This window comes from Pseudophryne corroboree, chromosome 10 (assembly GCF_028390025.1).
Source record: "Pseudophryne corroboree isolate aPseCor3 chromosome 10, aPseCor3.hap2, whole genome shotgun sequence".
In the NCBI taxonomy this organism is placed as follows: Eukaryota; Metazoa; Chordata; class Amphibia; order Anura; family Myobatrachidae; genus Pseudophryne; species Pseudophryne corroboree.
Genome location: NC_086453.1, coordinates 227,678,884 through 227,703,540, shown reverse-complemented (window position 1 = coordinate 227,703,540; position 24,657 = coordinate 227,678,884). Strand labels below are relative to the sequence as shown.

Genomic DNA, 24,657 nt, shown 5'->3' with positions numbered 1-24,657 from the left:
CTCCAGCAGTCTCTCCCTGCGATGCGGAGTCCAGCGGCGGGTCCCTTTGCGCATGCGCAGCTTGATGACCTCCCGGCAGGCCGCAGTGGCTGCTGAGAGGTTGGGGGGCGGAGCCAGCGCCAGGTGCCGAGCCGCGATCAGGGAAGCATTGAGCTTCCCTGCCGTCTCCGCACCACAGTTCAGGTTACGCCGTCCTGAGATGGCGAGCCTGAACTTCATGGAGAAGCGGAAAGCGGAGCTTTCCGCACCTTCATGAATCGCACTCACCATACAAAGGTATGGTGATAATTCAGGCCCAGAGCGGGGGTACCGCTGGAGAAGTCAGGGACTTATCCACGGTAACCCGCTCTGTGAATTGCAGTAGGCAGAGAAGAGCCCTGTTTAACGCAAAACAGGGCTTTTCACTGCTGCATGAATAGACCCCCTAGAATGAAAAAATGGATTTGGTTGTTCTAGGTTACTGGTCCTGTCTTCTCCAGTTACCATATGGGTACCAGGTTTTCCCATCATAGTTGTTCTGCACTGCGGGTGAACAAATTATGTGGTTAAGGCCCATATAGACGGGCCGATGCGGGAGAGATGTGTGCTGAGCGAACCGCTCAGCACACATCTCTCCCGCCGCTCAGCACAGCGCGGTCTGTGTTGAGCGTGCGGGGGGAGACGGGGGGAGCCGCTCATTTCACCCAGCGGCTGAAGTGAGCGACCCCCTAGATTGGCCTGCACGGCAGGCCAATCTAGCACTAGCGATAGCGATGCGCGGAGCTGAGCATCGCTATCGCTGTTAGGGCTACACACGGAGCGATCTTGCTGAAAATCTAAGCAATCTAGTCAGATTGCTTAGATTATCGCTCCGTGTGTACCCCCCTTTAGAGAATACTAATACAAGATTTCAATTCAGCATGCATTTACCCACCTGTATCCTCCCCTGACCTACTGAACGCGGTTCTATTGACAAATCACCTCCTATATGGTTAGTGATTCCCCCTAACCTTTCACAACATTTACTTCTTCATGTTTACGAAACATGAAAGTTAATGATGCGTGGCTCTCATCATGCACTGACAGTGAAATACTCTATTCAGCAAAAATCAACAATAGGACACAATTTCTCAATGGCTTTTGGATGGGGTGATGACAACAGGCGTTATGGTGGTTTTCCTACAATAACAACATAATATAAAAAAAAATCACGGTCTCAATCAGTCACTATCCAGCTACAGGTATCATCCTAGTTGTGGCACTGGTAGTGGAATGGAGGCTGAAGAGACAGATGATACCCAACCTCAGCAGGTATACACTATATACTCAGACTCTGTTATTGCTTTAACACAGTGTTAGTCCAGTATGCAGCAAAATGTTCTGATTAGCCAATGATCACATACAATGTTTTTCTCATGGGAATACATTAGAGTAACTGGAAGACTGGAAGCCTATCCCAAATTCCAAGCATGCAGAGGTATGTACACCACAGATATGCTTGATAAGACAGAGAAACAGACTTAACCCTCTCTTCTCAGGCGGTCCTACACCCAGTGCATCAGCAACCACTGAGCATCCACAAAGCAGGGGCATTTGTTTTGTACAATGTGAAATGTGAAATGAGGTGACACATACGCTTACCTTCCCTGGGATGTACTGCAGAATGTTGTCAGAGTTAGTTACTCTTCCCACCCCACTTTCATTGCCAAACAAATATGTCCACTTCGTTCTGCTGTCCTGCCTGTGGAGAGAAGGGGGTAATGAAATTGTGGTTTTGTCGCTATTAACCATTAGAAACTTTTAACAGTTTTTTTAAAACATTAAACACTGGTGCCTCGCCACTTTGTGATCTCTTATTTATTATTATCCCGTGTGTGCGGAATATCTTTAGGTTATGTTAGAATGGTTTCTTCATCTGCACTGCTCAGCTGCCTTCCCATTGAACATCCTAACAACCATTTTTTATTACAGAATCCAGCAAGTCAACATGAATTTATAACATACGTGATCCACAACAAACAAAACCTTAGGACGCAATGAAACTTTGGGGGGAGATTTTTCAAACCTTCTGAAGAGTGGAAAAGTGAGGAGTAGTTGCTCATAGTAAACATCCAGCTTCTAACTAGCATTTATCAAGTACATTCTATAAAATGATAGGTAGAAACTGGTTGCTAAGGGGCAACTTTGCCACTTTAGAAGGTTTGATACATTTTTCCCTTTGTCTCAGTTTCTTATTTGAGGTGAATTCAAATTGTCATACCTACATGAGGCCACATTAAGCATGCCTCACAGTTAAACAACACAGGAGGCATTTAGTAATAAGCATTAACCAGACAGGTGAGATAAGAATGTGTACTGCAGCCCTGAGGTCCTGAAATACAGAGGGCTGACAATTCCCAATGGGCAGCTCTATATAACCTAGCAATGGTGTGGGAGTTTTATATCTAGACATGCAGAGGAGACATGCCAACAGTTCTCCGGCTCTGCCTGCCAAGACATGCCAGGCAATGCTAGTTCATCACAATTTCATACCCATGCTTAATACCACTTCAAGCTATTAAGTATCATTCGGCAAACTTCAGATGCTCTGAAAAAAGGATTTTAAAGCAACTGCTAAGGGACACCATTAGCTGAGATGAGAGTAATATAGCAGGAAATGGGATTTAAATGTGAAATAAAATTCCAATTTGTTGTAGAATTGTGTTGAAGCCTTAAGGCAGAACTGATAAAGAGAATTCAATCAGGGTTTTGGTCCATATAAAATAGTTCTCAATAACGTACAAAAGAGGCGAGTATTTCACCCATATCCAGGTCACGGCATCTCAAAATGAAATATTCCCAAATTCGTACAAAACCATAAAGAGTATTTTCATTCCAGCAAACTATTAACCGGTCTGCAAATTGTGAAACGTGTAACTTTAGAGGTGCACTTGAAACGGTGGCATGGTCACAAATCTGCTCTCCAAACCTGCTAAGTGGGTATGTGACAAGGTCTGACACTCAGGAAAATTACACTGTCTGTACAAATCTCTTTTCTAAGATTCAAATAAACACAGGGACTTGACTGCATTATACTGTCTTACTGTAATACAATTAAGACCAGCAATGTTGTCCACATTAACATACTGGGGGGGGGGGGGATGGGAATGCCCCCTGGGGTTTAATTGTCCCTGTATTCAAACTGCCTGCAATCTAATTAGACACTGTTGGCATGGTAAATGTAGTAGGTTGTTTTGTTGTTTTTTAACTGATGTTTTGGGAACATTTTTAGATAGTCAACATCAAATTATCTTGTAGTTGTAAATTACCACCATTATGACATTATTATACTTTCAAGCTGTGGGGATTGCCCCGTCCTGGATACATGCTGTGTGCATCTTTACACCACATTATTCGGATATCTGCCCTGAGCTGTGTTTCGGGAACAACATCTGGTTAAAAAATGAATGCAATTGCACAAATCATAAAGTCCTTATGAAGCATGAACTGCGCTGTAAAACAAGGCTGTTTGAAATTACCGTGGTGTGTGCTAAATGTAGAACTGCAGAAAGGTTATACCAAAGATGACACAAACTATACAGTATTGCTGATGGATAGCTCCCTATAGACCTTACACTATGACATACATTTTTACCATTTCTAAACAATCTCAGCAAATAGTTGGGAAAAATCATATAAACTATAAAACTATACACAGCCACAAATTGCATGAAAAAAGTGTAAATAAAAATAATCTATATATCATTTCAAAGCCCAACAGTTAAAACAGAATTCACAAATCAAACATATCACATGCTATTTAGCTTAGATGAGGTACAGGAGGTTAGGGGTTTATAACAGCCAGTTAGGTCTGTTCAGGGTTACACTGGAAATGTTATTACCTCCCCAGCATAGTAACCGGACATACACTGCTCACATACTGTACAGTAACTGACAGCTCTCTTCCCCACAACAGCAGCTAAGTTACTGTAGTTCATTGAACAAGTTTTCCTATAGGTCCCCCTGGTGTTCCAATGATGACTACGATATATCATTAATGCAAAACACACAACCTCTGTACAGAGCTACACACAACTTCCAGAGCTTCATATTGTACCCAAATTACCCATCACAACAGACAGAATCATCCCATTTTGAGCAAAGGTTGGGTCCATCACCAAAATAGAAGTGATCACCATTTGCACAGGGCTGATAGGGAGCTGAGTGTAAGCAGCCACCTCATACAGCTAGTATAGGCAGATTAGTGAAAGGTTAGTGAAAGCAGTACAGTATACTACCGAGTGTAAGTTGCCAACCTGTACAGCTGAATGTAAGCAGAGATCCTGAAGTACAGCTGAGTATAAGAAGGGTTACTGTTGTACAGCTGAGTGTAGCAGTATACAGCTGAGTAAGCAGAGATCCTGTAGTACAGCTAAATGTAGGCAGTGTACAGTTTTCAGCCAAGTGTAAGTTGTGTACAGTATAAAGCAGAGTTTAATCAATGTATAGCTATATATAAGCAGGAATGCCGTAGCACAGCTGAGTGTAAGCAGGGATCCCGTAGCACAGCTGAGTGTAAGCAGGGATCCCGTAGTACAGCTGAGTTTGAGCAGGGATCCCGTAGTACAGCCGAGTGTAAGCAGTATAAAGCGGGTAGACGAGGAGTCCTTACTCTTTCCCCTGGAGTGAGTTCTTCCTGCTGAAGGAGTATCGGAGCTGCCGGTGTGGCTGCGGGACACAGCTCAAGTTCCCCATCCTCAGCCTGGAGTTGCTGTGCTGCACTGAGCAGAGTGCTAGCCGTGCTCCCTGCTGCTCCTCACCCTCACTTCCGCTAGTCACACGGGTACATGCGGTGGGTGTCACCCTGCTGCATGCCCGGGCAGCCCCACGCCTCACTGCGCCCTATGGCTCAGAGTCAGCCTGAGTGCTGCTGCTGGCTGGGACTGACGTGTGGGGAAACCCTCCTGGCTGCATATGTTACAGTATATATACACAGGTTGCTCAATATTCCACTCATACGGGAGGAATGCTAATATGATGAGATAATAGCCTTGTGCAAACAGAGATTGCAGCTGACACCTGCTGTTACAGTCTATCCTGAGATCTACAGCTGCAATACGCTGCATATTCCATATAACATGTTTAATTTACTTTAAAATCAGTGATTATGTCTAGGTGGGAATTATAGTCTTTCAACTACTCCATAAATTGAATAGCCTAGCTTTAAATTATATCTGATGATGATGATGATCATCATCATAATAATAACAATTGTAAATATTATAGTACTATGTACATATTTAGATATGCATACTAAAAGTGAGCAATAGCAAATATTTATTTTACATTTTAGCTCTTTATGTGACCTAATGTATCTGTTTAACCTTTAATGTATTTATGATGTCCGGCAAATGTAAATAAATGCATTGCTTTATGGCTTTGTCTTCTTATTGTGCTTTATAGCCAAGTATTTATACTATTAGGCAGCATTGTCGGGGTGTGGATCATTAGATCGACAATGTTTAGGTCGACCACTATAGGTTGACAGGGTTGGAAGGTCGATAGGGTTTCTAGGTCGACAGGTCAAAAGGTCGACATGAGTTTTTAGGGGGTTTTGTGTCGTTTTCTTCGTAGAGTGACCAGGAAACCCAATTAGTGCACTGTGTCCCCTCACATGGCTCGCTTCGCTCGATTACCGTTCCAATCGTAGTCCACGTGGATCGTTAAGTATGAAAAAGTTAAAAAAAAAGAAAAATTTTTAAAAAACTTGTGTCGATCTTTTGACCTGTCGACCTAGCACATGTCGACCTAGAAACCCTGTCAACCTTCCAACCCATGCTTACCTACATTCTGGCTGCTCTCTGCGGGAGAGAGCAGCCAGGTCGGCTCAGAGGGCGGGCAGGGGAGGCTGTGACGTAGAGGAGGGGGTGGGCCGGAGGCGGGGTGGGGGTGGAGCAAGGGTGGGTCACGATGATGCCTCCTTTAAGCCACGCCCCCAGCTCTGTAATGCCGCGATCACCGGCATTACACTGCAGGGGGCGTGGCTATGATGACGCGATTCAGCAAGAATCGCGTCATCAACTGCCCGGACCGCCCACTTTACACACTAAGTGAGCGGACGGGCAGGGGGCAGTACCGGATCTTGCCACGGGCAAGCAGTACTTTTGCCCAGGGCGCCGCCTTCCGGAGGGCGCCGGCGCCCTCCAGAGGGCGCCGCACCATGGCAAGATCCGCCACTGTGCCCTCTGCAGTGCCCCCCGCTGTGCCCGCCACTGGTCCCCCGCTTTGAAGGGAACCAGACGCTAAGCGTCTAGTTTCCCTTCATGGAGAGGACTGTGCTGTGCGGTGCGCGATGACGTCATCGCGCACCGCACAGCAAAGGTCCTCTCCATGAAGGGAAACTAGACGAAGCGTCTAGTTTCCCTTCATGGAGAGGACCTTTGCTGTGCGGTGCGCGATGACGTCATCGCGCACCGCACAGCATAGTGGCAGAGACACTAGGGGTCATAATTGACCTCTAGTGTCTATGCTGTGCTATGGGAGAGACGTAATGACGTCTCTCCCATAGATCCGAGGACAGACACAACCATCCGAGTCCAGGAGAAGAGCGGCGCCGGCGGAGGAGGAGGTCTGGAATCAGGAGCGGGGATTGTAAGTATACTTTTATTTATTATTATTTTTTTTTCAGCTGCGCTACAGGGGGCACAAATGGGGGCGTAACTGACCACACCCCCATATGAAGCCACGCCCCCATTTTTGCCCGGGGCGCCACAAGGGCAAGATCCGGCCCTGGCAGGGGGGACCCCGCGAATCGGGAGACTTGCCTGCTCTTCCGGGGGGCCGGGAGGGTCACCCGATTTTCGGGAGCCTCCCGGCCATTCCGGGAGAGTAGGCAAGTATGTTCCAACCCTGTCAATCTAGTGACTGTCGACCTATAGTGGTCGACCTAGACAGTGTCGATCTTCAGACCGGATCCCGCATTGTTGTGTTGCTCTGGGATATGACACTTGTCTGCTGTGCCTAGGTTGGACTGCACACAGCTGTATATAATATGCAGTGCAGCGTTGGGTCATATCCCAGGGCAATGAAAACAAACAACTCTGTGCTATAAATACCTAAGAGAAAAGTACAGAAAGAATCTAAAATTAAATGTAATAGCCCATGATTTGTGTGTACTGCGCAATTCCAGCAAGATAGCTCCTATATTTAAAGCAACAATTGGTTAAGGCAAAACTAGGTTGTCTTTGCATTAAAACTAGCTACTGCTAGTGGGTGTTAAAGTAGATCAGTGCAGGTGCCCACAAATTGCATGCTATGATATTTGGTCCTGTGTGTAGGAACAGTCATAAGAGGACACATACAAACTTGTAAATAAAAGAAGGTGAGGAAAAGGAGATTTATGGTAAGAACTTACTGTTGTTAAATCACTTTCTGCAAGGTACACTGGGTTCCACAGGGAATAACATGGGGTTGTAGAGTAGGATCTTGATCCGAGGCACCAACAGGCTAAAGCTTTGACTGTTGCCAAGATGCTCAGCGCCGCCTACTCTATAACCCTCCTCCGTGCTGTCGAAGTCAAAAATATTACATACAGACAATATACAAATTCCAAACAGAGAGGTCTCTGTTCGTGCGCATAAACGCAGTGTGCACCAAATATACGGTAGCATACGCATCCACACAGACAAGCCACAAAGATATATTCAACACATATTTCATACAACACATAAATTACACATAGACAAAACATGACAAGCACCAGAGATTATAATGTATTTATATAATAGAGTGTAACATCAGATATATATGTATTATTGAAACACAACAAGTTAAATATATCATGCTTAGTGTCAAAATGATCAGGAGAATGTGTGAATTTGTGTGGATTTGTGAATGAGTAATTTGATAGCTATGGGTAAATTGTAGCACATTGCAACAATTAGTTATGATTAAATGTATGAAATCTAAAGTCACTCTTATTAGAACAAAGAAGTTCCTGATAGCATGTGTGCCGGAAACCAGTGGCTAACCCCTATAACTGCATCTTCAAACTGGACGTTGCTTGCATATGAACTGACCAATAACACATCATGAATGAGAGACCTCCCTCCCCTGGACCAATAACAGAAGACTCAGCCCCAGACATGTACCTCCCCCAATACACAGTATATAGGTATTTCCCCTCACCCAGGAAGCTCTGTTGGTGCAGATTCTAAAATGGAGACGACTGTTCACTGAGCATGGGGTGACGTATACTGGCTGTAACTGATTTTAAAGTAACTACAACTGCTTCTTTTATTACTGTAACTCTGTAACCATACATGTTATACCTAATGATATACTGTACATATGTTATTTTGTATGCATACCTTTTTAATATCAAATATATATATATATATATATATATATATATATATATATTTCTGAGCGTTGGACCCAGGGACAGTTCTTGCCCTTGTGGCGCCCTGGGCAAAACGATAGGGGTGTGGCTTCATACGGGGCGTGGTCAGTTACGCCCCCTTTGTGCCCCCTGTAGCGCCGCTGGAAGAGAAAACAAAATGTATACTTACTTCTGATTCCAGACCTCTGCAGACAGCCGCCGGCGCTGCTCCTCTCCTCGGATCAGCATAGACACTAGAGGTCAATTATGACCCCTAGCATCTGTGCCACAATGCTGTGCGGTGCGCGATGACGTCATCGCGCACTGCACAGCAAAGGTCCCCTCCACGAAGGAAAACTAGACGCGTAGCGTCTGGTTCCCTTCACAGCGGGGGGAACAGCGGCGGGGGGACCGTCGGGGGCACAGTAGTGGATCTTGCCATGGTGCAGCGTCCTCCGGAAGGCGGCGCCCTGGGCAAAAGTCCTGCTTGCCCGTGGCAAGATCCGCTACTGGTTGGACCTCAACTTAAAATGTGTGCGACTGCTTGCTTTCTCTTAAGGGATATAGTGTTGCGATGTTCAGTGCACTTTTATAGTATATGGTTATAAGATGCGCCTTGCGTCCGCAGTATATATTAACACTGGCACTGAAATGTTTATTTTAAAATATTATGAAATTCACAGTGCACAGCTCAGTTTCGTTAACCAGTCCAATGCAGTAGCAGGCAAAAGAGACGACAACCATTTGACTAGATTGCTTAGATTTTCTGCAAGATCTCTCCGTATGTACCCCCCACTGCGATAGCGATGCGCGGCGCTATCACTGCTGCTAGGCTCAATCTAGCAGGTCGCTCATTCACCTGCTGGGTGAAATGAGCGTCTCCCCCGCACACTCAGCGCACATCGCACAGGAGAAGGTATCAGCGGCTAATGCCCTACAAACCCCAAGAAGCTAAGTGCGTCAGGGTGGGCGCCCTGTGGAACCCAGTGTACCTCGCAGAAAGAGATTTAACAATGGTAAGTTCTTACCATAAATCTCCTTTTCTGCAGCGGTGTACACTGGGTTTCACAGGGAATAACATTGGGGTGTAGACAGTGGCGGAACTAGCGAGCGGTGGGCCCAGGTGCGACAAAATGCTTTGCCCCCCCCCCCCCCATCCCATCCAAGTCCACCCCCTCACCCCTGGAGAGGATCTGGTGAGGGGGACCTGCTCAGGGCCAGAGAAATGGATACCTAGCAACAGTGCCGTAACTAGACATTTTAGCACTGTGTGCAAGAAACGGCATCGGAGCCCCACCCCTGCATGCAAAACAGGGACAGCAAAAATACATAGTGGCGTGGCTTCGTGGGGAAGGGGTGTGGCCACAAAATAATACCAATTCCTAAAACGGTGCACAGTAGTCTCCATTATTCAAATTACGCCGCACAGTAGCACCACTACACCAGGTAGAGACCCTTTTACACCTTACAGCGGACAGATTCCTCTTTTCTCTGACGTCCTAAGTGGATGCTGGGGACTCCGTAAGGACCATGGGGAATAGCGGCTCCGCAGGAGACAGGGCACAAAAGTAAAAGCTTTAGGATCAGGTGGTGTGCACTGGCTCCTCCCCCTATGACCCTCCTCCAAGCCTCAGTTAGGTTTTTGTGCCCGGCCGAGAAGGGTGCAATCTAGGTGGCTCTCCTAAAGAGCTGCTTAGAGTAAAAGTTTTGTTAGGTTTTTTATTTTCAGTGAGTCCTGCTGGCAACAGGATCACTGCAACGAGGGACTTAGGGGAGAAGAAGTGAACTCACCTGCGTGCAGGATGGATTGGCTTCTTAGGCTACTGGACACTAGCTCCAGAGGGACGATCACAGGTACAGCCTGGATGGGTCACCGGAGCCGCGCCGCCGACCCCCTTGCAGATGCTGAAGAGAGAAGAGGTCCAGAAATCGGCGGCTGAAGACTTCCCAGTCTTCTTAAGGTAGCGCACAGCACGGCAGCTGTGCGCCATTGCTCTCAGCACACTTCACACCAACGGTCACTGAGGGTGCAGGGCGCTGGGGGGGGCGCCCTGGGCAGCAATGAAAGTACCTATGCTGGCTAAAAATACATCACATATAGCCTCTGGGGCTATATGGATGTATTTAACCCCTGCCAGGTTGTCAGAAAAACGGGAGAAGAAGCCCGCCGAAAAGGGGGCGGGGCCTATTCTCCTCAGCACACAGCGCCATTTTCCTACACAGCTCCGCTGCTAGGAAGGCTCCCAGGCTCTCCCCTGCACTGCACTACAGAAACAGGGTTAAAACAGAGAGGGGGGGCACTTATTTGGCGATATTATTATATATTAAGATGCTATAAGGGAAAACACTTATATAAGGTTGTCCCTGTATAATTATAGCGTTTTGGTGTGTGCTGGCAAACTCTCCCTCTGTCTCCCCAAAGGGCTAGCGGGGTCCTGTCCTCTATCAGAGCATTCCCTGTGTGTGTGCTGTGTGTCGGTACGTGTGTGTCGACATGTATGAGGACGATGTTGGTGAGGAGGCGGAGCAATTGCCTGTAATGGTGATGTCACTCTCTAGGGAGTCGACACCGGAATGGATGGCTTATTTAGGGAATTACGTGATAATGTCAACACGCTGCAAGGTCGGTTGACGACATGAGACGGCCGGCAAACCAATTAGTACCTGTCCAGGCGTCTCAAACACCGTCAGGGGCTTTAAAACGCCCATTTACCTCAGTCGGTCGACACAGACACAGACACGGACACTGACTCCAGTGTCGACGGTGAAGAAACAAACGTATTTTCCATTAGGGCCACACGTTACATGTTAAGGGCAATGAAGGAGGTGTTACATATGTCTGATACTACAAGTACCACAAAAAAGGGTATTATATGGGGTGTGAAAAAACAACCTGTAGTTTTTCCTGAATCAGATAAATTAAATAAAGTGTGTGATGATGCGTGGGTTTCCCCCGATAGAAAATTATTGGCGTTATACCCTTTCCCGCCAGAAGTTAGGGCGCATTGGGAAACACCCCTTAGGGTGGATAAGGCGCTCACACGCTTATCAAAACAAGTGGCGTTACCGTCTCCAGATACGGCCGCCCTCAAGGAGCCAGCTGATAGGAGGCTGGAAAATATCCTAAAAAGTATATACACACATACTGGTGTTATACTGCGACCAGCGATCGCCTCAGCCTGGATGTGCAGCGCTGGGGTGGCTTGGTCGGATTCCCTGACTGAAAATATTGATACCCTTGACAGGGACAGTATTTTATTGACTATAGAGCATTTAAAGGATGCATTTCTATATATGCGAGATGCACAGAGGGATATTTGCACTCTGGCATCAAGAGTAAGTGCGATGTCCATATCTGCCAGAAGATGTTTATGGACACGACAATGGTCAGGTGATGCAGATTCCAAACGGCACATGGAAGTATTGCCGTATAAAGGGGAGGAGTTATTTGGGGTCGGTCCATCGGACCTGGTGGCCACGGCAACAGCTGGAAAATCCACCTTTTTTACCCCAAGTCACATCTCAGCAGAAAAAGACACCGTCTTTTCAGCCTCAATCCTTTCGTCCCCATAAGGGCAAGCGGGCAAAAGGCCAGTCATATCTGCCCAGGGGTAGAGGAAAGGGAAGAAGACTGCAGCAGGCAGCCCCTTCCTAGGAACAGAAGCCCTCCACCGCTTCTGCCAAGTCCTCAGCATGACGCTGGGGCCGTACAAGCGGACTCAGGTGCGGTGGGGGGTCGTCTCAAGAGTTTCAGCGCGCAGTGGGCTCACTCGCAAGTGGACCCCTGGATCCTACAAGTAGTATCCCAGGGGTACAGATTGGAAATTCGAGACGTCTCCCCCTCGCAGGTTCCTGAAGTCTGCTTTACCAACGTCTCCCTCCGACAGGGAGGCAGTATTGGAAACAATTCACAAGCTGTATTCCCAGCAGGTGATAATCAAAGTACCCCTCCTACAACAAGGAAAGGGGTATTATTCCACACTATTTGTGGTACTGAAGCCAGACGGCTCGGTGAGACCTATTCTAAATCTGAAATCTTTGAACACTTACATACAAAGGTTCAAATCAAGATGGAGTCACTCAGAGCAGTGATAGCGAACCAGGAAGAAGGGGACTATATGGTGTCCCTGGACATCAAGGATGCTTACCTCCATGTCCCAATTTGCCCTTCTCACCAAGGGTACCTCAGGTTCGTGGTACAGAACTGTCACTATCAGTTTCAGACGCTGCCGTTTGGATTGTCCACGGCACCCCGGGTCTTTACCAAGGTAATGGCCGAAATGATGATTCTTCTTCAAAGAAAAGGCGTCTTAATTATCCCTTACTTGGACGATCTCCTGATAAGGGCAAGGTCCAGAGAACAGTTGGAGGTCGGAGTAGCACTATCTCAAGTAGTTCTACGACAGCACGGGTGGATTCTAAATATTCCAAAATCGCAGCTGATTCCGACGACACGTCTGCTGTTCCTAGGGATGATTCTGGACACAGTCCAGAAAAAGGTGTTTCTCCCGGAGGAGAAAGCCAGGGAGTTATCCGAGCTAGTCAGAAACCTCCTAAAACCAGGCCAAGTGTCAGTGCATCAATGCACAAGAGTCCTGGGAAAAATGGTGGCTTCTTACGAAGCGATTCCATTCGGCAGATTTCACGCAAGAATTTTTCAGTGGGATCTGCTGGACGAATGGTCCGGATCGCATCTTCAGATGCATCAGCGGATAATCCTGTCTCCAAGGACAAGGGTGTCTCTTCTGTGGTGGCTGCAGAGTGCTCATCTACTAGAGGGCAGCACATTCGGCATTCAGGACTGGGTTCTGGTAACCACGGATGCCAGCCTGAGAGGCTGGGGAGCAGTCACACAGGGAAGAAATTTCCAAGGAGTGTGGTCAAGTCTGGAGACTTCTCTCCACATAAATATACTGGAGCTAAGGGCAATTTACAATGCTCTGAGCCTAGGAAGACCTCTGCTTCAAAGTCAACCGGTGCTGATCCAGTCGGACAACATCACGGCAGTCGCCCACGTAAACAGACAGGGCGGCACAAGAAGCAGGAGGGCAATGGCAGCAAGGATTCTTCGCTGGGCGAAAAATCATGTGATAACACTGTCAGCGGTGTTCATTCCGGGAGTGGACAACTGGGAAGCAGACTTCCTCAGCAGGAACGACCTCCACCCGGGAGAGTGGGGACTTCATCTGGAAGTCTTCCACATGATTGTGAACCGTTGGGAAAGACCAAAGGTGGACATGATGGCGTCCCGTATGAACAAAAAACTGGACAGGTATTGCGCCAGGTCAAGAGACCCTCAGGCAATAGCTGGGACGCTCTGGTAACACCGTGGGTGTACCAGTCGGTGTATGTGTTCCCTCCTCTGCCTCTCATACCCAAGGTACTGAGAATTATAAGACGGAGAGGAGTAAGAACTATACTCGTGGCTCCGGATTGGCCAAGAAGGACTTGGTACCCGGAACTTCAAGAGATACTAAGAAGGGACTTGCTTCAGCAAGGATCATGTCTGTTCCAAGACTTACCGCGGCTGCGTTTGACGGCTTGGCGGTTGAACGCCGGATCCTAAGGGAAAAAGGCATTCCGGAAGAGGTCATCCCTACCCTGGTCAGAGCCAGGAAGGAGGTGACCGCACAACATTATCACCGCATTTGGCGAAAATATGTTGCATGGTGTGAGGCCAGGAAGGCCCCCACGGAGGAATTTCAACTCGGTCGATTCCTGCATTTCCTACAAACAGGAGTGTCTATGGGCCTCAAATTGGGGTCCATTAAGGTTCAAATTTCGGCCCTGTCGATTTTCTTCCAGAAAGAATTGGCTTCAGTTCCTGAAGTCCAGAAGTTTGTCAAGGGAGTACTGCATATACAACCCCCTTTTGTGCCTCCAGTGGCACTGTGGGATCTCAACGTAGTTCTGGGATTCCTCAAATCACTTTGGTTTAAACCGCTCAAATCTGTGGATTTGAAATATCTCACATGGAAAGTGACCATGCTGTTGGCCCTGGCCTCGGCCAGGCGAGTGTCAGAATTGGCGGCTTTGTCTCACAAAAGCCCATATCTGATTGTCCATTCGGACAGGGCAGAGCTGCGGACTCGTCCCCAGTTTCTCCCTAAGGTGGTGTCAGCGTTTCACCTGAACCAGCTTATTGTGGTACCTGCGGCTACTAGGGACTTGGAGGACTCCAAGTTGCTAGATGTTGTCAGGGCCCTGAAAATATAGATTTCCAGGACGGCTGGAGTCAGGAAAACTGACTTGCTGTTATCCTGTATGCACCCAACAAACTGGGTGCTCTTGCTTCTAAGCAGACGATTGCTAGTTGGATGTGTAGTACAATTCAGCTTGCACATTCTGTGGCAGGCCTGCCACAGCCAAAATATGTAAATGCCCATTCCACAAGGAAGGTGGGCTCATCTTGGGCGGCTGCCCGAGGGGTCTCGGCTTTACAACTTTGCCGAGCTGCTACTTGGTCAGGGGCAAACACGTTTGAAAAATTCTACAAATTTGATACCCTGGCTGAGGAGGACCTGGAGTTCTCTCATTCGGTGCTGCAGAGTCATCCGCACTCTCCCGCCCGTTTGGGAGCTTTGGTATAATCCCCATGGTCCTTACGGAGTCCCCAGCATCCACTTAGGACGTCAGAGAAAATAAGAATTTACTTACCGATAATTCTATTTCTCGTAGTCCGTAGTGGATGCTGGGCGCCCATCCCAAGTGCGGATTGTCTGCAATACTTGTACATAGTTATTGTTACAAAAATCGGGTTATTATTGTTATGAGCCATCTTTTCAGAGGCTCCGCTGTTATCATGCTGTTAACTGGGTTCAGATCACAGGTTGTACAGTGTGATTGGTGTGGCTGGTATGAGTCTTACCCGGGATTCAAAATCCTTCCTTATTGTGTACGCTCGTCCGGGCACAGTATCCTAACTGAGGCTTGGAGGAGGGTCATAGGGGGAGGAGCCAGTGCACACCAGATAGTCCTAAAGCTTTTACTTTTGTGCCCTGTCTCCTGCGGAGCCGCTATTCCCCATGGTCCTTACGGAGTCCCCAGCATCCACTACGGACTACGAGAAATAGAATTATCGGTAAGTAAATTCTTATTTTTACACATTACGGCAGATAGCGTCCCCTTTTTACACATTACGGCAGACAGCGTCCCCCTTTTTACACATTACGGCAGACAGCATGCACTTTTTACACATAACGGCAGACAGCGTCCCCTTTTTACACATAACGGCAGACAGCGTGCCCTTGTTACACATAGCGGCAGACAGCGTACACTTTTTACACATAACGGCAGACAGCGTGCCCTTGTTGAACATAGCGGCAGACAGCGTACACTTTTTACACATAACGGCAGACAGCGTACACTTTTTACACATTACGACAGACAGCGTACACTTTTTACACATAACGGCAGACAGCGTCCCCTTTTTACACATTACGGCAGACAGCGTCCCCTTTTTACACATTACGGCAGACAGCGTGCCCTTGTTACACATTACGGCAGACAGCGTCCCCCTTTTTACACATTGCGGCAGGCAGATTCCCCCTTTTTACACATTGCGGCAGGCAGATTCCCCATTTTTACACATAGCGGCAGGCAGATTCCCCATTTTTACACATTGCGGCAGGCAGATTCCCCCTTTTTACACATTGCGGGAGGCAGATTCCCCCTTTTTACACATAGCGGCAGACAGATTCCCCATTTTTACACATTGCGGAAGGCAGTCCCAACAAAGACAGAAAGAAAGAGAGAAAGAAAGAAAGAAAGAAAGAAAGAAAGAAAGAAAGAAAGAAAGAAAGAAAGAAAGAGACAGAAAGAAAGAAGAATTATACTTACCCTCTCCGCTGGCTCAGGCTCCTCGGTGCAGTTTGAGATTCCCGGGCAGTAGAGGAGGAGGAGGAGGGAGGTGGAGGTGGAGGTGGAGGAGGGAGCCGCAGCAGCGCTGTGTTATTGGTGGAGGCGCTGCTGCTGCTGCCCCTCTGCTTCACTATAGGCTGTTCTCGGAAGACAGCCTATAGTGAAGCAGAGGGGCAGCAGCAGCGCCTCAACCAGTAACAAAGCGCTGCTTCGGCTCCCTCCTCCACCTCCTTCCTCCTCCTTCCCCCGTACCGCTGCTCCTCTCCTCTCCGGGCGGCTGTGCGCTGCGGGCAGCGGTTGCCCGCAGCACACAGCGGCATGTAATGAGTCAGTTTGACTCATTACATGCTTTGGGTCCCTGGACAAAGGCGGGCCCCAGTGCAACGCACTGGTTGCACTGGCGGTAGTTCCGCCTCTGGGTGTAGAGTAGGATCTTGATCCGAGGCACCAACAGGCTAAAGCTTTGACTGTTCCCAAGATGCTCAGCGCCGCCTCCTCTATAACCCCGCCTCTGTGCACAGGAGCTCAGTTTGTCAGTTGGTGCCTGCAGCGCAGGCAGCTAATCAGCCCTGAAAGAGCTTTAAAAAAGTGAAGATTGAAGACTTCAGGGGCTGCAGCAGAGGCACTATATGTGCTAGATGTCATTCTGACATCTCCTGCTGCAGCTCCATCACCTCCCCCAGCGGCGCTGTATACTCCTGTGTCCCTGGTTGCCGAGTACCTACAGTGGAGGGCTCCAGTTCTCTACATCAGGCACACACCACCGCAACTCTCCAGGATTGTGTGGCCGCACTCAGGGAGGAGGTAAGAGGGTCCCCCAGGCAGGACCCGCTGGAAATCGCGAACCGGCGTGGCCGGTGAGAGACGGGCCACGCGTGCTGGCGTGGACGCTGTGGTAGTACAGGGACCCCACTAGACCACCAGGGCAGGGGCACAGGTCGGTTTTACTAAAAACCGTTAACACATGACCCACAGTACCCGGTGGTGAAGTCCAGCACGGGGATAAGGCTCTGACCTGTAGCCCCTCCCCCAGGGCGCCATTTAGAGCAAATGTTCCCACCCTGGAGCTGCATCTCTCTCTCTCCCTCACTCCCTGTCAGCGTTTGGGCCCCATTACTGCATGCTGAGCTGATCCTGGGACTGTTTGGGCAAAAGCTCCTCTGTAAAGTCGCCTGCATGTCAGCGCTGTGCATTTTACAGGACACTTGAATGTTCTCCATGTCTGTTGACAGTGTTAGTTAAGAAACAGTGCATTACTTCAGGGTATGTAGTAAAAGTACCCTGTGATATACATCCAGTCTTTACTGTGCATTGATATATCTATTTATTTGTATAGCTTTACTTAGTATTACTTAGTATTGCTAGTCCAGTGCAGTTTTATTGCTTGTCATAATTTCTGCATTGTACATGTGACTGTGTGTGTGTGCATATAGCTGCTGCGTGATTTCTATTCCGTGTATCTCACTCAGATTGCTATCCCTATATTCTGTACCCTGAGGGCGGCTGAGTGCGTCAGGGTTATTTGAAACTCATTTAAACTCATTTAAGAGAACAAATGACCTATTTCATGTTTGTAAGCAAAGTCTGATGTTCACTCAACGGATTATTTGTCAGGCTGTGCATGAGCTGCGGTTGGTGCATGCGCCAAGGTGAGAACTCGCTTTCAATGATGTTTTCACGGAAAAGTGAATGACAGGAAGTGACCATTTGGAGGTATTTATAGCAAGTGGTTGTAAGCTTGCGAGCAGGGCCTTCCTACCTCTATGACTGTTTGTTATCACCCAGTTTGTTATTGTTATTTGAAATTGTAAAGCGCAACAGAATTTGCTGCGCTATATAAGAAACTGTTAATAAATAATAATAATAAAAACGCAAGCATTTCATGCCGTCAGCTGCGAGCTCGTACGTGCAAAAACATGGCACCTGCATCACTATTGCCGTGTTCAATCTGCGTAGCCATACAACTACCCTTAGCCTCAATGTTTTTATATTTTGCATATAGGCTGTAAATGTGTACACAATTGCAAATACATTTGCAATGGCTCTGGAGGGCGTCTCTTTTCATTGTTGGGCTGCAGCTTCACTTGCTAACATTAGCAGTTCCGTAGCCTAGAAAATGGCAATGGCAAGTGCATTTGCATACAAACATGAATTAGGCCCAAAGAGCGGGGTTACATGAGTATCTGTGTTGCATGTACTAATATCAAGCTGCTCAAACACAGATAGATCTGGATAGACAATAGGATCTCTATCCATGTAGCCACACATGGCGAGGGCCAAAGTGCATAGCTCGGTCATCCGATGATCCGTCTGAATGACAAGATAACAACATTTCTATTAGTTTGGTAGAAAACAATAAAACTGCCCATTTCTAATCCCGATGCCACAAACCTCATATGGAACTATGCCCCCCATTTATCAAGTCTTGGAGAGTGATAAATAGCACAGTGATAAAGTACCAACCAACCAGCTCCTAACTGTCATGTCACAGGCTGTGTTTGAAAAATGACAGTTAGGAGCTGGTTGGTTGGTACTTTATCACCGTGCTATTTATCACTCTACAAGACTTGATACATCTGGGCCTTTGTTCATTAACTTCTATGAAGATGAAACTACACAGGAAAACATTAGTGTTGACGACTCACGTGGAGGTCAGTGGTGAATAGTGGTTGTTCTCTTCTCAGATCATGTATAAAATAAGATGCTTAAGTGGCATTTGAAAATAAAATAGGAACAAAAATGAATACATAAAAAAGGGCAGCATGGTGATGTGGAGCTGTATTCTAGAGCTCGGGCGGTGTGCCCGCTCACAGCGCCGGGCGAGCGGCAGCACGCAGGGGATCTGTGTCCCCTGCAGTTCCAGGCCATAGACAGCACTGGGGCAGCTTGTGTCTGGTGCAGGGACTGTGTATTGGTTCCCTGCACCAGACCTGAAGTGGTGACGGACAGCGCCGCTGCAGCGTTGCTTTAAATTTGATGCCGATTTGGCAGCCAATAGGAAGCGCCGCCCGCAGCCTTTCAAAACTGGCGCCCTCCATGAGCCCATCATGGCTCGTGGAGCAGCAGGCAATGGGAAGCGGCCGTGGCGAGCGAAACAGTACTCGCTGCACCTGGCCCCTCTCCACCCCCGGCGAGTGAAGTCAGACGCTGCTGGGACCAGGAGAGAGCGTGCCACATGGAAGAGCTGCAAAGAGCTCCGTTAGCTGCTGAAGAGGCCAGAAGACATCCAGAACAAGGAAGATGTCCAGCGACGGCTGGACGCACAGAAGAGGCGGCAGCGCCGCTGGCCAGTACAGGCCAGCAGCAGAAGACTGAAGCAGAGGACAGGAGAGGCCACCAGGGGAGGAATGAAAAAGAGCTAACAAAGCTCCCACCTGGTGCCTCTCCCACCGGTACAGGTAGGCCCTTGGTGAGGGCACCGCTCACCCCCCCCCCCCCCACACACCCCCTTCCTCCCTAGACAATCAGGAATCGGGCACTAGGCTCGTGGGGTCATTTAGGCTAAGGTTTTAGGCTAGGTTTCACAAATTATGTGGCCATTAGGCCTGTGGGCATAATTCAGGCAATAGGCCTGTGGGGACCATTAGAGGGCGTTTGGCCCTAGTTCCAGTAATACCCCCTCCCCATCAGGTATATAAGTTGATTATGGGCATTAGGCCCGGTTCACCCAACCTGACCTTGTTACAGTGCTTTGCTAAAGTATTCACCCCACTTTGCATTTTTCATGTTTTTGATGCTTCACAACCTGAAATTAAAATGGATTGTTTGAAGGTTTGCATCATTTCATTCACAGAACATGCCTACAACTTTGAAGATGTTTTTTTTTTTAGTTGTGAAGCAAACAACAAATAGGACAAAATAACAGAAAACTTCAGCGTGCATAACTATTCACCACCCTAAAGTCAGTACTTTGTAGAGCCACCTTTTGCGGCAATTACAGCTGCAAGTCGCTTTGAATAAGTCTCTATGAGCTTGCCACATCTTGCCACTGGGATTTTTGCCCATTCCTCGAGGCAAAACTGCTCCAGCTCTTTCATGTTGGATGGTTTCTGCTTGTGAACAGCAATCTTCAAGTCTGACCACAGATTCTCAATTGGATTGAGATCTGTTCCTTGACTAGGCCATTCCAACACATTTAAATGTTTCCCATTAAACCACTCGAGTGTTGCTTTAGCAGTATACTTTGGGTCATTGTCCTGCTGGAAGATGAACCTCCGTCCCAGTTTTAAATCACAGGCAGACTGAAACAGGTTTTGCTCAAGAATATCCCTGCATTTAGCACCATCCATTTTTCCCTCGACTCGAAACAGTTTACCAGTCCCTGCTGCTGAAAAACATCCCCATAGCATGATGCTGCCACCACCATGTTTCACTGTGGGGATGGTGTTCTTGGGGTGATGGAATGTGTTGGGTTTGCACCAGACATAGCGTTTTCCTTGGTGGCCAAAAAGTTCAATTTTAGTCTCATCTGACCAGAGCACCTTCCTCCATACAATTAGTGAGTCGTCAACATGCCTTTTGGCAAACTCAAAATGTGCCTTCTTATTTTTAACACTAAGTAATGTCTTTTTTCTGGCCACTCTTCCATAAAGCCCAGCTCTATGGAGTGTACGGCTTATTGTGGTCACATGCGCAGATACACCAGTCTCTGCTGTGGAACTCTGCAGCTCCTTCAGGGTTACCTTTGGTCTCTGTGCTGCCTCTCTGATTAATGCCCTCCTCGCCCCGTCTGTGAATTTTGGTGGCCGGCCCTCTCTTGGCAGGTTTGTTGTGGTACCATGTTCTTTCCATTTGAAGATGATGGATTTGATGGTGCTCCGGAGGATCATCAAAGATTTGGATATTTTTTTATAGCCCAACCCTGACTTGTGCTTATCCACAACTTTGTCCCTGACTTGTTTGGAGAGCTCCTTGGTCTTCATGGTGGGATGCCTCTTGCTTAGTGGTGCTGCATCCTCTGGGGCCTTTCAGAAAAGGTGTGTTTATACTGACAGATCATGCGACACTTAGATTGCACACAGGTGGACTTAATTTCACTAATTATGTGTGATCCAGATTTAAAAAAAATTAATTACAGGTTGTAATGTAACAAAATAGGTAAAAAGCCAAGGGGGGGGGGTGAATACTTTAGCAAGGCACAGTAGGTGGGCACTACTAGGCACGTTGGATAAAGTCAGGCCTCTGGCCTGTGTGCAGTCAGGGGGCACTAGGCCCAGTATAGAGTGCCCCTCATTTAGGCAGACAACAGCCTGAGGCCTTGCAAGGTTCTGGGCAGGGGCGCATCCAGACTTTTAGGGGGGGGGCGGTTTATGAATTAATCCTGACTCCCCCCCTTCCACTCATTACTCCTCATGGGTCAGAGAGAGAGAGAGAGAGAGAGAGATCAGGCGTAAGAGAGAGAGAGAAAGAGAGAGGGGTCAGAGAGAGAGAGAGAGAGATCAGTGGAGAGACAGACAGGGGTGACAGAGTTACAGAGGTCCGAGAAAGAGGGACCAGTGGAGAGACAGACAGGGGTCAGAGAAAGAGACACAGGGGTCAGAGACAGACGGGTCAGAAAGAGAGTGACACGGGTCAGAGAGAGAGAGATCAGTGGAGAGACAGACAAGGGTCAGAGAGAGAGAGAGAGAGAGAGATCAGTGGAGAGACAGACAGGGGTCAGAGAGAGAGATATACAAGGGTCAGAGAAAGTGGGATCAGTGGAGAGACAGACAGGGGTCAGAGAGAGAGATCAGTGGAGAGACAGACAGGGGTCAGAGAGAGAGATCAGTGGAGAGACACAAACAAGGGTCAGAGAAAGAGAGATCAGTGGAGAGACAGACAAGGGTCAGAGAGAGAGAAAGATCAGTGGAAAGACAGACAGGGGTCAGAGAGAGAGAGAGAGAGAGATATCAGTGGAGAGACAGATAGGGGTCAGAGAGAGAGAGAGAGAGAGAGAGAGAGAGAGAGAGAGAGAGAAATCACCTTTATTTGTTGCAAAGACAGAAAGATGAAAATTGTATAGACTAAATCCACCCCTACCTAAGAACATGTGCTGGTGACTGTCAATCATAAGATATGTGAACATGCAGAAACAAATTTTGTACTGCACCACACAAGTGAACCTAAGGATGACATATAAACACAATTTACTTAAATTTTTCTTTCACAATTTTTCAACAACAAACTTTTGGCCTAAGGGTGCCGTGAAAAAAATTCTGGTACTCTAGGGCACCGTGTTTGTGAACCACTGGTTTAGGTCTAACTTTACAATACGCACTTTTTCAAATCACCTATGATAATGCTGATTTTGATTACCTTATAACCTTCACTATATGGGTAAGAGACTTAATACGCAATTGGCGTATGGGGTACCGTAAGGGTACGCACTTAGCGTAGCATACGCTCGGCCGTGATCGAGACGCACATGCGGCACGCTCGCTCACAGCTTACGCTTGGTGTCGAGCACGCTATAGGCGAGCGACTACCGTAATGCTACGCTACAAGCGTAGCGGACGCTCGAGACCACGAGGAGATCACGAGCGGCGCAGACGCTCACAAGATGACAATCAGTAAACCTTGAATGTAACACACAGAAAGGATACTTTTATACTGTAAACCTTGTACTGAAACACTGTAGCGATATAACGCTGCTTAACCTGATTAACACTAAAGCTGTTTGAGCGATCGAGACGCTCCTATTACCCTCTGCAATGTAATGAACACACGATACCGTGCTAAGGTTCCAACACCTTTACTAACAAGCTTTTAGTTATATTGAAAAGGGGAAACAGTTACAAGTCATACACTACAAGCTAACATATAATTCTAACAGAATATCTAGACAGAAAATATACAATAGCGTCACAAACTTATACTATAACAGAGAGAAAGGGAATGGCCAATACACACAGAGAATAAGTTGGTGTGCAGAGAATTACTTACACACACTGGGAATGATCGCTGCGCAGCCTGGTACCAGCTCCGAGTTAGTCAATATGAAAACCGTTTGTGGAGTGAGTAAGGGAGCTGCCCAGGCTGGCTGATCTTATATACACTGAGTACAGTATACTACAAAGGGACCTATAATCTCATTGTTCATTGGACACAGGAATGTCTCCTCGCATCATAACAAAAGGTCATAGGTTAGTTTGAACAGGTGGGCTGTGACTATATCAAACTGCTCAAGTGGGAGGGAATCTGAAGATTCCCGCCGCATGTGTAATGAATCGCAAATATATGAAATGTCCAGAATCTACTAATGGCCATAACTATACGCAGGAGCGATTAATCTTTACCTAACCAACACCGGATTGTTGCTATTAAAATGTTCTTTAGTTAGGTACCAGACACAGCTGTTCAAACCCTGTCTGACCCTTCGTACCATACAAAGAGGAATTCCTCTGTCCAGCGACCATTTACATTAAACAAACTTACAGTCATTATTAAGGGGAACATTATCTATAAAACATACTATTTGGTTTTATTATTAAACGATTGAGTCGCCCGCTAGACGCACACAAACTCTACCGTAAATGCACATACCACGCGCTCGAGCGCATGGCCGAGGCGCCATCACGCGGCTGCGAGTATCCGCACGCACGGGAGAGAATGTGCACGTGCAGCAGGCACGCGCATGAGGTGAATATATGGCAACGTGCAGCGTGATATTTTTCTGACTTTGACACCTATTACAAATAAACACCCTAGTACTCATTTTCATTATATGCAATGCCAGGAAATATAAGTTCAGCCCCCACCATCATGGCCCAGCAGCAGCCCAGTCTCCAGTGAATCTCCACCAGTAGCGCTGATGGAAACAGGTGTCATACCTCGTGCTCCCCGATGTGCGCCTCCTCTATCAGCCACTTCCTGTGCTCCTGCCCCCGGTGTCTCACATGGGCCCCCGCACACACTGTAGCACGGCCGCTGCACCGCCTCGCCTTACATACAATAGCTCAGTACACTACAGGGAGAAAACAATAAGCAGCAGTCAGGGGGCTCCCTCTCTCCCGGTGCCTGAGAAACTTTATGCCGCCTGTGTGAGGGGGTCAGCGGGAGCGATCCCGGCTGCTGCTGTTTGTGCGGGATCCCTCCCGGCACTGGATGCAGGAGGAGTAAGTGGCCATGGCGTCGGGCTGTGTGTGGGGGGGCTTTCGCCCTTATTGCCCCCCTCTAAATCGGCCACTGGTTCTGGGCAGTAGGCCCAATTAAGCAACAAGGGGAAGTGGGCAGGTTGTGCGGCGCCCACTCCCCGGTAATCTAAAGTAAGTTTTCCCATGTGGAGGAACGGTCTAGCTCCACACACGTAGCCACAACACACTAGGAGTTAGGAATTTGAACGGACAGCACCGCTGTATATTCTTTTACTGTACTGTGTTATTGTATTGTTGTTTCCGTGCAGGGCAAAGGTTGTTTATAGTTTGTGCATAGAATTTGTGTTGCACCACATACACCTGAGCTAGTTTGAGGGCTCTGTTAAT

At 47.7% G+C, this 24,657-nt stretch overlaps 1 protein-coding gene and 1 long non-coding RNA gene across 3 annotated transcripts in view; one reads left to right on the top strand and one right to left on the bottom strand.

The window, feature by feature from the left end:
* The window catches only part of PLEKHN1 (pleckstrin homology domain containing N1), a 56,253-nt gene extending 51,347 nt beyond the window's left edge, over positions 1-4,906 (bottom strand). For both annotated transcript variants that reach the window (XM_063943133.1, XM_063943134.1), the window contains exons 1-2: positions 4,631-4,906; positions 1,621-1,720 (exon numbers count right to left, since the gene is read on the bottom strand). In XM_063943133.1, the coding sequence (XP_063799203.1) occupies positions 1,621-1,720; positions 4,631-4,713 (183 nt within the window). In that variant the 5' untranslated portion in view covers positions 4,714-4,906. The remainder of the gene's footprint in view (positions 1-1,620; positions 1,721-4,630) is intronic.
* Positions 4,907-8,169: 3,263 nt separating this feature from the next.
* LOC134966416 (uncharacterized) overlaps positions 8,170-24,657 on the top strand; it is a 55,619-nt gene continuing 39,131 nt past the window's right edge. Inside the window, exon 1 of the long non-coding RNA XR_010188645.1 lies at positions 8,170-8,234. This is a non-coding gene — a long non-coding RNA (uncharacterized LOC134966416). The remainder of the gene's footprint in view (positions 8,235-24,657) is intronic.